At 51.7% G+C, this 12880-nt stretch overlaps 5 protein-coding genes across 5 annotated transcripts; 1 reads left to right on the forward strand and 4 right to left on the reverse strand.

The window, feature by feature from the left end:
- Positions 1-31: 31 nt before the first annotated feature.
- CC1G_12486 (phosphatidylinositol N-acetylglucosaminyltransferase subunit GPI1) lies at positions 32-1756 on the reverse strand (the record flags this gene model as incomplete). Its single annotated transcript, XM_001838342.2, has 8 exons — positions 32-40; positions 79-122; positions 178-292; positions 345-484; positions 538-753; positions 801-930; positions 980-1094; positions 1140-1756. The coding sequence occupies 8 exons, from the start codon at positions 1754-1756 to the stop codon at positions 32-34; spliced, it is 1386 nt and encodes a 461-aa protein (XP_001838394.2).
- A 100-nt stretch (positions 1757-1856) lies between these two features.
- On the forward strand, positions 1857-2880 carry CC1G_12487 (signal transducer; the record flags this gene model as incomplete). Its single annotated transcript, XM_001838343.2, has 3 exons — positions 1857-1964; positions 2037-2234; positions 2294-2880. 3 exons carry the CDS (start codon positions 1857-1859, stop codon positions 2582-2584), a joined length of 597 nt encoding a protein of 198 aa, XP_001838395.1. The 3' UTR covers positions 2585-2880.
- Positions 2881-2911: 31 nt separating this feature from the next.
- CC1G_12488 (hypothetical protein) lies at positions 2912-4938 on the reverse strand (the record flags this gene model as incomplete). Its single annotated transcript, XM_001838344.1, has 6 exons — positions 2912-3017; positions 3094-3185; positions 3239-3883; positions 3948-4252; positions 4326-4340; positions 4404-4938. The coding sequence occupies 6 exons, from the start codon at positions 4936-4938 to the stop codon at positions 2912-2914; spliced, it is 1698 nt and encodes a 565-aa protein (XP_001838396.1).
- Positions 4939-5545: 607 nt separating this feature from the next.
- CC1G_12489 (hypothetical protein) lies at positions 5546-7143 on the reverse strand (the record flags this gene model as incomplete). Its single annotated transcript, XM_001838345.1, has 2 exons — positions 5546-6045; positions 6102-7143. The coding sequence occupies 2 exons, from the start codon at positions 7141-7143 to the stop codon at positions 5546-5548; spliced, it is 1542 nt and encodes a 513-aa protein (XP_001838397.1).
- Positions 7144-9245: 2102 nt separating this feature from the next.
- On the reverse strand, positions 9246-12818 carry CC1G_12490 (OPT oligopeptide transporter; the record flags this gene model as incomplete). The annotated part of the gene is made up of 20 exons (XM_001838346.2): positions 9246-9406; positions 9462-9530; positions 9579-9839; positions 9900-9993; positions 10047-10261; positions 10323-10377; positions 10432-10590; positions 10645-10731; positions 10782-11092; positions 11147-11178; positions 11235-11257; positions 11314-11392; positions 11460-11737; positions 11802-11891; positions 11982-12084; positions 12147-12260; positions 12320-12370; positions 12428-12546; positions 12602-12679; positions 12737-12818. 20 exons carry the CDS (start codon positions 12816-12818, stop codon positions 9388-9390), a joined length of 2319 nt encoding a protein of 772 aa, XP_001838398.1. The 3' UTR covers positions 9246-9387.
- Positions 12819-12880: the final 62 nt, after the last annotated feature.

Below are 12880 nucleotides of genomic sequence, written 5' to 3' on the forward strand. Positions count from 1 at the left end.
TCCGAACCCCCGTGGTTGGTTCTGGTAGATATCACCTCGTCTTAGAATCGGAGATGAGGAAGGTGAAGGACTACGCACCTGGACGATGATGGAATCTTTTGTTATCAGGAAGTATACGCTTGCTGTAAGCCCACTTTAGTGAGCTTGAGAGAGCGACTCCATGGAAGAGGGACTCACCAGGTAGCCGAGCTGGATCTTTCACTTTTAGCATCAGTTTGAATAGAGGAAAGTGGTTCATGAATGCTAGCAGTGTTTCGACTACTGCTTGAAGCATGAGTAGTGCGAGTTGGATCTGGAGGAGATGATCAGTGGGTTGTGGCCCTGGATGGTGCTTTGGTGCTTACGACGGCGAATAGGGAGTAGTAGGCTAGTATTGTTGGGAAGAGGAATACGAGAAGTGTGAATAGCATCGTTCCGAATACGAGTTGGTCGATGTCAAAGTCCCAGGTGTCCATCCGGTTTCGGAGGACGTTGTATCGTTTTCCTATGGACAGAGCTGAGTAACGGCTCAGGTAGGCGAAGAGGAGTAGGACGCACCCCGGAAGACAGCCCATAAACCACCGAGCGCGTCTTTGACGATGGAATATACGAGTCTTGAGAGGATGTAGCAGACTGTGAGGTGTGGTGTGATAAAGAATCCCAAGGCGTCGATGATGAGTGCGAGGGAGAATGTAAAGCCGCCGAAGATGCTGGCGTAGCCGCAGAGGAGGACGAGAGAGGATGTGTGTGGGAGGATGTGGTGCACGAGCAGGTCTGGTGATTGTTAGGATCCAGGAATAGCAGGTAGAGAAGTGACGCACCTCCCCATAGTTGCACGATGGAAATGAACATTTTGGAGTAGAATTTGCTGAGGTCGGTGTTGAGCTTTAGACCTCCGGGCCAGGAGTCGAGCCATATGAGGCTTTCTTCCACGCAGGATAGGCATAGTAGCTGAGTGCTTGGTTAGACGGTTCCTTAGATGCGCTAGCGAGGTGCACACCTGGATGTAGGATGCCAAAGAAGCTGCCAGTTTCTGGTGATTGTCGCAGAGAAGAGCTCCGAATGCGAAGCCGATCGTGTAGTCATTCAATAGCAGCCAGATATCATTAAAGAAACTAGGGAGGGTAAGATTGAGTTGGAGGTAGGGTGATAACACGTACCTCGTGTATCGCTTTGCGTATTTCGAGATCCTCGCGTCTTGATGGACGACTGAGAGGGCGTCGATGTTCTCGAGGAACACTTCTGCTTGTTTGCCCCTTACTTTGACCTGCTGGGCGATTGCAGAGTGCGGGAGTAGGTGGAGTGGAAGGGGTAGCCTTGCATAACGCGATAGGCCAACCACTGGTCGTATCACAGTAGCTGCAAAGTTTAATAGGAAAGCCGCGGTGGGTTTGTTTAATCTGACGGATTTGCCATTGACAATGGACTGCACTTGGTGCGCTTGGTTAAACTGTTCGACGAGAGAATAGTCGAATCCTGCTGTTGGTTTGTGAACTGCGTTTGCGAGCTCATAGTAACGCAAGGTTTGGCAAGGATAACGGTGGTAGAAAATGCGGTGTGTCGCGGAGACATCCAAGTCGGGCAGGAGTGTCGGTTTGCATCCGTCTGGTGCCCCGCAGACGCGGTTCAACCGTTCTTGAGCGTCTTCAAGGCTAACATTGTCATCCAAGACGCCAGCTACACAGATTCTGGCAGGAGTTGCCCAACCATATGGAATTCCTTGTCGTCGTTCGTCAAGAGGCCAGAAGACGGTGGTGGTGGTGTCGGCGAGAGTCATCGAGCGGACACGTGACGCCGCCCTTCTTTCCGCAACCACCACCACCGCCGTCGACGGCCAACCCACGATCAATAGCCAGTCTGCAGCGCCCACCGACACTATGGACTCGCGACGACCAGATTTGAAACGGAAGCTCGTCGTTGTTGGGGACGGAGGCTGTGGAAAGACGTGTCTGTTAATCGTCTACGCCGAGAACCGATTTCCAGAGGTGAGTCCCGGTCATTCCTCGCGCATTGGTCGTTCCTCTTGAATACCAACTGTAAATAATTGAGACTTCCAGGCCTATATACCAACAGTGTTTGAGAACTACGTGACCCAGGTGCAGTTTGAAGGCAAATTGGTTGAGTTGGCGCTATGGGATACCGCGGGACAAGAGGAATACGACCGACTACGACCGTTATCGTACCCTGAAAGCAACGTTATCCTCATCGTCTTCTCCATCGACTTTCCAACATCACTTGCCAATGTCCAGGACAAGGTTCGTCTTCTCTAGTTTGCCTCATTCCGCACGCTTACAGACTCCCCTAATCCCTTTAGTGGTATCCCGAGGTAGCCCACTTTTGCGAAAATACCCCGCTAATCCTCGTGGGCACAAAGACCGATTTGCGACGTGACGAGCAAACCAGGCGTATGCTGAGCGCACAGGGACAAGCCCCTATCACCCCCGAGCAAGGCGCCGCCGTTGCAAAGGAGATCGGAGCTAAATACATCGAATGCTCAGCAAAGGCTGGTACCGGCGTACATGAAGTCTTTGAACTCGCGTTGAGGGAGAGCATGAAGGGTCGCTGGGGGAAGATTGTCAATCAGAAACGATGCGTTATCATCTAGGAGTCCCGCGAAGAGAATCGACGGCGCCAAACCCGTCCTAGAGCTTTATTTTCGTCTTTCTTGGGCTGGGGCTACTGGGATGGGATGGATCTTGATCGTCTTATGGACTCTTCCGCGCTGCGTACTTGTATCCCATCTTCTTGCTTCATCTCTTCGTTCATGTAACACAACACAGCTCTGTTTTCGCTTTCGATAGCAGGTACTATTGTTCACGTTCACGCACTGGTCCCGTCTACCCCCACAAGATAGCCTACTCGTATAGAGGGTAATCCGCCGCAATAAACATCATAAACCGCACACCACTCAGCGTTCAACCGACATTCGAAATTATGAATTTCTCGGTTTAGTCAAATAGCGATCAGGCAACCATTCGGGTTGTACCCACTGTTCTCCCTTTAGATCGGCAATGATCATGCCTGCGACGGCCTCGGCGCTGAATTGAGATAACCAGTGAGTATGTCATTCTATCAACGGTTGAGCCAATGAAGATGGCCCTTTTGTGCACTCACCAGGCGTAACCACGAGGCATACCGTGTCCTGTGTACCCAGCAGACACATACTGCCCTTCTAGCTTGACGCCGTTCTCGTATACAGGCCCCACCTACGGCGCGCGTTTTGTCAGTTCGCGTCATTCAGTGATGTTAAGCCACTCACGAATGGGTCTCCCGTCTTCGTGAAACCCGTGATCCCCGTCCATTCCCATTCGGGTTCACTCTCCTCCGGGAACATACCAGGGAACAACCCAGGTAAGAATTTCTTCAATCTCGATCCAACGGTGTGGTTAACCTCTGCGTCGTTCGTTTCGTATAGCTCGTAGTTGGGAGCGGAGACTTCGCGTCCACCTCCCAGAATGATCAGCGGCTTCTTCTCATCTTCTTCTTTGACGGGCCTGGGGAACCAATATTCAAACCCTTCGTTCGCGTCCCAGGATGTCTTTCCTACTGCCTTCTCTCCAGCTGCGGCGCGCGTCCCGATGATTTGTCCTCGGGTTGGGACGACTACTATGCCTGTTTTGCCGGGTGAGAGGAGGTGGTTGGCGTACCCATTGGTAGCGTGGATGATGTATGAACATTTGATGGGTCCTCTGGGTGTGGAGAGTTCGAATCTTCGACTGGAACTTGATTCTGGCTGGGAACCTGTAGGGGTGATGCCTGTGACTGGTGTGTGCGTGTGTAGCTTTATGTCCACTCCTGCATCTTTTGCCTTCTTCTCTGCCAGTTTGAACATCTTTGTAACGAGTTTCAAGGGCCAGAGATTGTGTCCTGGTATCTGGACACCAGGGAAGGGTGTTCCTTTCGTCTGAAAGAGCAGGCACCCATCGGATTCCTGACTTGATCTCTAGCGGATAGAGAAATGAGCTTACCTGATTCATCTCATCTTTATCAATCCAGACGACTTTGTCTAGTCCACTCAGTCCTGCAGCTTTTGCTGCTTCGAAGTCCTTCCTCGCGATTCTTTCTTCTTGGTCTGTGAGGAAGAGGGTGATATGGCCGCCGTTGACCAGGTCGGCATCGTCATGATCGCCGGTGTTGTTGAGGAGGCCTACTAGTTTCTTGGAGGTGTAGTTCTCCAATTCGTATGACTTTAGGGCTTCGGATGTACCGTAGAGCTGTTCTCGCCTGCTGAAGTCGAAGAAGATGAAGGGTGTGAGGTGACCTCCGTTGCGACCTGTGTGGATGGGTGTTGTGTGTAGTTGTCAGTGGGATAGTAGTTGACCTTGAGTGGTCGGTATGCGACGTACCAGTTGCACCAGAACCTAAGAAAAATCAGAAAAACTCAGAATCCACAGAATCATGGAGACGGCAGTTGAGTAACGCACAGAAATCTCTAGCTTCAAGTACGACCACTTTCTTCTGATTCCTATTCCCGGCAGTATCGATATCAACTGCCCTCCCAGAGGAGTTTGCTCCTAAGCCATCGACGAGATGCCATAGAGCGGAGACGCCAGTGATACCGCTGCCTATGATACACACGTCTGCTTCTGGTGTGAGTTCGCCTTGGCTACCTTCACGGGCAAGAGGGTTCGCGTCGGGACTTCCGTGTGTCCAGAAGGATTTGGTGGGGTTGGAGACGGGTAGGCCTACTGGTTTGGGGTGTGGAAGGGGTCTGTGGGAGGTTGGATCTACCGTATTGGGTTTCTGGTTTGATTTGACACTCTGGGAGACGGTGCTGGTACCATCAAGGGTATGGGCGTCAATGTAGGCCTCCAAGACTGCCTGAGAAGCGTCGAATTGGAGCAAGGGAACAGAAATTGTTGGTTGAATCATTTGTAACAGGAGGATCAGGGAGAGGAGGGTGATGGGTGTTGGTAGAGACCAAGATGTGTGGGGGGTGCCAGTAAGAACGTGTGGCATCGATGGATGGTGAGTAGATGGTGGCTAGATAGTGATTAAACCCAGAATTATCGCAGCAGAACAGAGACCAGTGTTGGTCAAGAAGTCAATGAATAGTCAGCATACCATCATCGGAATCCGAAGCGCGTTATCGCGAGTGGCGTGGCCGCGGGCGGCTATCAAACGAGGGGCTCCCGACGGAGGAGCTCAAGCGCTCAAGTTAGGAGGCTTTCAAGGCGAACACACATGATATATGACAGAGCTAGATAACACAATGCAGACACGAAAAGACTAAGTGATCACAGTATAATGAGCGTTGCAAGGATAGTAAGTGGTAAGATAGTAAAATCAAAACAATGGCCCAGTTTAATAATACGAGGATACGAATATCGAAAATGCGAATGCCGAAAGTGTCAAAAGTAGCCAAAAGTCACAAGAAAGCTGTCCGTATTCAGAGACGATAAAAACGTAGCAAGACCATGTCATTGAGAACGGGAGGGAATCTACGGTTTATAATTGGAGCACAGGTGGCCTTCTAAGCCCACTCCCCACAGTCCTGCCTGGACTCCCGTTCAGCCTTCCTCCCGCGGGACTAACCTTCCGCACTTCCTGCCTAGCGCCTGAGGCGCTAACTCGCGATCGTGGTCCTATTGGACCACCGAGAGGTGACCGCATAGCCGACATTGGCCTGTGGTGCTGTTGGAATAGCGAGGTGGCGGGTGTGGGTTCGGGGGAAAGTAGGCTGTTCGCTAAGGAGGTGCTCGTTGAGGGTGTAGGAGCTACGCCAGTGGGGAGTGATGATGGAAGGGCGTGGTTCGAAGTTGAGCAGGAAGCGGCGGCCGTGGGAAGGGAGGATGGTAGGGCACTGCTTAATGGTGTAGACGAATTGACGGCGGCGGATTTTAGAGGGATTGTGGGTAGACGGCGAACGGGCGTTCCAGATGGGGTTACCGACGTGGATCGAGGGGGCGTAGCAGTTGATTTGGGAGGTGCGGCGGTTGCGGCTTTGGAGGGGGTCACTTTCGTGGGGGTCGAGTGATTGGACGAGGAAGAGGCAGATGTCGCCGGGGTGGACGAACTTGAGGGCAAGGGTCGAGGGGGTGTTGCTGTTCTGGTATAAGGAGGAGGCTGCGTCATGGGTTGAGGCAAGGATCTAGTGCCCGGAGGAGTCATCGTTCGCGGACGTTGAGTCTTCTGGGGAATCGCCTCAACCTTTTCCTGGGCCCTGTCCTTCTTGCTGGCCTCTCCTTCCTGCTCCTCAGGTTTCGTCTCTCCCACCTCCAGGTTCTGGTGCAGCCCCGGCGGAAGAATGGGTTTCGGTTCCGGTGAAAGCACTGAGGCAGAAACGTTGGGTTGCGGGGATGGAACGGGTAGCTGGTCCAATGGAGGAACTGATGAGCCTCTCTTGACTGGTTCGACGCTCATGTCTGGATGCACCAGTGGGCTGAGAAGCGAAACTGGACGAGGCTTCTCCATTCCTTCTCCGGTCACCTTCAATCCCAGTCCCTGCCTAGGCTGCGACTTGGCGTACAGTGACTTCCTCAGCGCACCACTCTTCGAACCTGGCGATTCGAGATAAAGATCCAGGAAGCTGAGCGTTGTTGAGGCCGAGTATATCGGGGCGGGCGAAACAACCGTGCTGTTAGTCGCGTCACTCATCGGCGAAAACACATCTGCCGTGTGCGGTGTTTTTCCTGTTCCAAATCCTGCTTGCTCGCCACTGGTCTTCATCTGCATCTGTGCTTGGATATCCTTGACGAAGTCTTCCTCCGAGCGCGCATCAAATAAAGATGCGAGGGAGATGGGGCGCACGTTATGGCGCGCAGTAAGGCCCATCAAGCTCTGCTGGGAGTCCCTCTTCATCATCCCTGGGATAACGCCCAATCTTGATTTCTCCGGGGGCGTAAGAAGGCCGCCATCATCCGTCGAAGCCGAATTCAACGACGACGATGAGCTCGCTGCGCTGTTGAGCCTGAACCTCTCGACCTCGTCCACGAACCACGACATCGGATCTAGGATGAGCTCCCCCGGAGCTCCCCTTCCACCAATCCCACCTCCTTGGATGATATCATCCGTCTTCCAAGCTGTAGGATCGTTAAATATTCTTTCCGCTAGCGCACTTCCAGGCACGTTCCCCAACAGCGCAGAACCAATCGGTGTCGGGGAGAGAAGTGGCGAGTCGAGGACGTCGAGTTCGGCAGGTACGTTCTTTGGTCTGTAAATCATTGTTTATGTCGTCGTAAAGTCTTGAATACGAAAGCTTTGAACTCGAGAGAGCGCGTTCGAAACGAGAGACGGAGATCGATAGACACAGAGCCAGCCTGTAGAAGAAGACACCCCAGCGAAAAAGAGTAAACCGTGCGCTTAGGGTCGGCGACGGAGATCCTTTGGTCAACAAAGGTGGGTGGGTGTTGGTGTAAGCCTTTAAAAAGTGGGCGGCGGTTTCCATGTGATCTCATGTACTTATGGGCAGACTCGAGTTGTGGGATGATGTGAGGCGACGCCTCAAGTCGTTTCATGTCCATCAATACGATGTTTTCGGGCCAGGGTCCAGAGAGATATCCATGTTTGAGAGGGAAACAGGTTACAGCCGCCATGGCCACCTATTTCCCAGTAACTGTTACCGTATCTGTTGGGAAAATAATGGGAAGAGCAGGAAGAAGACAAGAAGCAAGAGTAGACTCAAGTCAGAATCTGGTCGTCAGTCAATCATTTCTGGATGGAATACCGACATGGGCAATTGATCGCCTATTGATAGCACCCTAGAGACCACACAGCCACCGTCAAAAGTCTCGTTAATGCTCCGTCAAAAGGGGAGTATTTCGTGTAAAACCCCGTCATGAAAGGCCTGCAGTGGTCCTTGGCGAAATGAAGTCTTACCTCGGGGCCCTGGAATGTTCCCAACAAAATGTAGGCTCACAAACACTGCCGAAGGCTCGTCCGCCTACCTGGGATAACGTATATGGAACTGAGGGCGCACCGTGACTGTACAGCGCCTTCGGGTGTTCGTATCCACGACTGACTATGCAAACTCAATTGAATGCCTAATATGCATGCATTACAATACACAAGTTTCTCCATTGTCAGTATGTACTATTAATTCCACTTGGTGCGGTTCGTCGGAGCCAGGACTTCAGTTTCATCGATTGCACCATTCCCAATCAATCATTCGTTCCAGAGATAACAATCACCACTAGTTGCTCCTCGTCTCCCTGTCTCCCATCCACCCATCTCCAGCGGCTTCCGAATGTCCCGAAGTCTGCGCGAGTACGAATACAAAGGGTGTGGCGCCTTAAAAAGGGATGATGAGTTAGCGAGCTGAATAGCCCTTTCTCCCAAGCTGATAATAGATGGTGATAGAGCTCTTTGATACCCCAGGATAGACATCAGGCCTTTAATAGTCCTCTCTAGGCCGTGGCGGCTGGCTGATAGTGATCGTCAAAGAACGAGATGGAAGGCAGCGGAACCGGACGCATGTCAATGGATATGGCAACGGTATGCGTTTGGGTATTGGATTCTTATCAGATGACGCAGGGATCCATAAGCTCCTGAGAGCCCAGCGGTGTCAAGCGTGAGGGAGTGGGGAACAGTATCTGATAAGGTGCCCGGGCTAGAGTGACTCGAAACAACGGGCGCTAAAACTCATATAAAGAACCGTGGTTAAATATGACCTTCACGAACAAGATGGAGCTTTCAGCGAGCGATGGGTACTGTCTGTATTGCTGTCAGCCCACTTTTGGCTGAAGGACCTTAGAGTCAGACGCTCGAGATGCTTGCCACTCTTATAGGAGATCGATGTGCGCGAACGGTGGAGAACCCCTGCAAAGGCGAACAAGGGAAAACGGTGTGCTGAAATGGAGGACGACACCTTCCAGACCTGCTCTACCGTGATATCTCTTCGAAGGTGATACAGGAAGCACTAAGTATACCCATCCATCTGTGGCATGTTCGAACTGCCAGGCCTATGATTTCCTGGGCGCTAATTTCTGGAGCGCTAAAGATTTGATCCCATCAGGTCAGCGGTGAAAATAGCTCCCAAGCTTACCGGTTATACGCCAAGAACTTATCACGTTAGAAGCTTCGTTTCCTGAATTGAGCCTGGCACATCTGTTTTGACGCCATCTGCGTCAGCGGTATCGGCGTTCTGTGGGTCCCAGTCACGGCGTTCGCGTTGTGTGGCCGTGGGCGAACAGGAAATGGATTCGGAATTCCAGAAAGCAGAGTGATTTCCAACGGAATAGATCGTCTTGAATCGCGCCCTAGATGCTTCCTAAGTGAGTATGCCGAGGGGCTATACATCGAGAGCAATGCAGTGGCGCAGGTCATGGAGACGGGGGCGCGTTAGATATTCTAAACAGCGCAAAGTGGGCATTCATAATCAAGAGCTATGATACACGGTTAGATATACGATACATCGAAAGCGGGCAGAGAAGCGAGGGTCGTGGATGGAGGTCGTGAATAACGTTGGAATTACTTCCATGTACGTGGGCTAGAGAAACAGCATTGAGAATAAATTCTTGATGAACAGTTGTGAGATGGCATACCCGAATGTTTCCCCTGGCGCGACGTTCCTCAATGACAGGCCACGGCCATCGGCGGTGTTGAATGGGACCCTGATATCATTCAGAATAAAATTTTCATCGAAACGCTAGTGTACTCACGTATTGCCCCACCATGCTTGGATAGTGTTCACCCCAATATCGCCGTTCTTCGGGTATTGGAGAGTGAAGAAGATGATAACAGCCGCCAGTGCAACGCCAGCATCGAGTGCAGCGGAGAGTACGTAGTTGTACTTTGTCCACCAGGAGAAGTGGCGGCGCCGGATGACGTATTGGAAGATGAACCCGACGATGGCCCAGGGGACGTAGTTGGATGCGGTGGCGGGTGGCATGTAGCCTGTCCCGGAATAGATGACCGGGAAGCTGCAAAGGCGGCGAGATGTGGGTTTCAGGATTGGGGCGGAAAGAAATGAGGTTACTCACTTGACGTATCGTAGCCAGCTGTTGGGGAACCTCCTGGTCAAGAAGTACCCGATGATGGGTGTGACGAAACCAGCGAGGAAGAAGAATACCAGGGCTGAAAAGCGATTAACAAAACTTGGAATTCAGAGGATATTTATGTAACTTTACCATAGTAGACTTCTCCCTTTGAGAACTGACGAGCAGGTCCAATGACTCCCCAGATGACACTAGCGGTACCAAAGACTTCTGTTGCGGGACAGATAAAGCCATCTCGCTGGTCGGGTGTACACATGTTGGGGATGTTGCTGAACATCCAGGCTTGGACGCCGAGTTGGGTGGTACCTGCGATCATGGTCGCGATGACTTGTGCGAAAAACATTGCACTGGTAGATGTACATTAGTAGGCGTAAGTAGCGGTGCATTGATGAAGGGGATACGACTTACCGAGGAGGAACCTTCATGTAGTGACCGAGTTTAAAGTCAGACGTGAAGGTAAGGGCTGCGGGTGGCCGGTGTTAGACTCCTTTGAAGAGGACCAACAATAGGTGCTTACCTTGAGCCATGGTGATATAACCCCATGTCTTGAACATCATCATTGCGACTGGTCGCCCGGGAAGACCATAGCCAATAATGAGTTCGGTGATGACGTTCAAACCAACTTGTTGGTTGGTGATGGCCTGAATCATTCCGATGGGAATGACATAAAAGAAGGCTAAAAGCAAGACGATTAGGGAGATATTCAATATCAAGACAGGAAGGGCCTTACCGATGACGAGGGCGAGAATGAACCACTGGACCGGGAATTTGGTTTCCCAGACTTCGATCGAGATGATACCGAAGGCGAACATGGTCACTTGACAAAATGTGAGCTGTAGAGTTCGGGGAGGTATGAAATGATCCTACAGAAGATGATGAGGTACCACCATTGAGGGACCTGGGGGTAGCGGGCCATAAGGCGGGCGTGCACGTCTGGCTGTTCGTGGATGGCACGACGGGCCTGGGTCCAAATTTGTTTTCGGAAGTAGAGGAAAGCATGGGTGAGGGTGGCAGTGATGGAGGCGAATGAGAGACCATAGGAAATGGCGAATGTGGTCGGGATAAAGAGGGGACTGTAAGCTTCGTAGGCTTCTTGGTTGAATGTAGCGTCTGGGTTAAGGATGAGGGTGACATTGTATGGCTTCTGCATGTTATCGTAGGAGCCACGTCCAGATATTCTTAAGATAGAACTGTCAGTGGTCAATGAATCTTTGAATGTTTGAGGGACATACGGCATGTATTGACTGTCCCATGCGTTCGTGAACTGGGAGGCAATGTAGTGAGGATAGAGTGGGCTATAGTGTGACGTAAAGACCGTACGTAGAGGATAGGAGCGAGAATCCCTATGGAGTTCGTTGAGTTTGGACGTGTGGAGGACTGGTGTAATTGTGCTACTTACAGAAGAAGAAGACGAAGCCAACAGCAATATTAGCTTCAGCCCACCAGGGTGTGGCTAGTGGGGAACCGATGTAGGCAATCTACCCAAAGCCGTCAGCCCACAATGGCCACACAACGGAGAATGTCGAATTGTGTTCGCATGCATACCTGTGCCCAATCGAAAGTGACCAGACTCATACCCAGGCCATGGAAGTATCCAAACATAGTGTTGACCTTGATGTTGTCTGGAGCAATCCAGCACACCCAGTTGAAGTAGCTGAGTGCACCGAATAAGTAGCCGGGCATGAAGTACCAGCAGGTAGCGCCGATCAAAGCGTAGAGGAAGAATCGTTCTCGACTCAAACCTCCACGGTTACCCATGCCCGCGTAGGTCTGTGCGTGCAAGGTGTTGAAGAGTGCACATGTTACCAGATTGGCTGGCCAAACTAGGAAAGCCGACCACGGAGTTAGATCCAGAAAAAGGAAATATCATGGCCAGAAGGAGCTTACTCATAGAGGGCGGCTGTACGAGGAAACGCCGAGCGACTCCACCAATGGAAAAACCGATAAGCTGGGTAGACATGACCAGCATCCATTGATCTGTGGAAGACGTGGGATGAAGGGTTAGTTGACGAGATTAATGAGTTTCGACGTCCTCGGGAGATGAATGAGATGGGGCTAATTTCTTACACGAGAAGTTGTAGTTCTGATTGTAGAGAACTCGCTGGACCGCAATGATATCGGTTGCATAGGCGCTGTAAGCCCCCACGATAGCCATAATAGTCGAGAGCACCTGTTTTAATCCCGAAGCATTAGCTTCGGAAGTCGGGGGATCACGACACCTGGGCTGCTCACATGCTCTTTAATCGAAAACGGACCGGGGTTCAGCTCTTTCCCAAAGATCTTCACGTTAGGGACGACCTTGTACCAGAGCCTGCCCATAGGGAAGATAAGGAGCTGTGCGACAATCTAATAAAATGCTGGTCAGTAAGAGGCTTTGGGTGTGGGTAATCGTTTAAAGAACGTACACCGGTGATGGTAACGGAGGGGTAACGGAAGAAGAAGAATTGATTGAGGCCCTATGGGGGATCTACGTTAGCTGCGGGGACCGCGGGGGAGGCGAACAATCCACGGACTGAGATTAGAATGGCCCAGATGAGACCGAGCGTCCATGACCTGATTGTGGACACTGGGATGTCGGGGTCGTCGGTATTGGCGACGGCGGAACGCACTTCGGGGTAGGGCGAATCGTCCTCTGGAAGAAGGGTGTTAGATAGGAAGAACTGTTTAAGAGTTTCATCGTGACCCACCTAGAACACCTTGAATGGCAGCATCTCGGTCGATGTTGGGGTCGTCGAAGTCGGGAAGGGCGAGGGCCTCCAGCTCGGCTGGGTTTGTTGAAGTCAGACGAGCTGAGGTTGAAAGAGGTGAATACGTGTACGTACCAATGTCTGGCTGGTTCCTCTCCTTGTCGATAACCTCGACTTTCTCGATGCTGGAGCTGTCTTTGTCATCCTTGGAAGCCATTCTGGTGGGGGGTGACCAGCGGGAAGGGGGGCAGGAAGCCTAACGTCCCCACGGGTTGAGTG

This window comes from Coprinopsis cinerea, assembly GCF_000182895.1.
Source record: "Coprinopsis cinerea okayama7#130 chromosome 13 map unlocalized cont3.13, whole genome shotgun sequence".
NCBI classification, from domain to species: Eukaryota; Fungi; Basidiomycota; class Agaricomycetes; order Agaricales; family Psathyrellaceae; genus Coprinopsis; species Coprinopsis cinerea.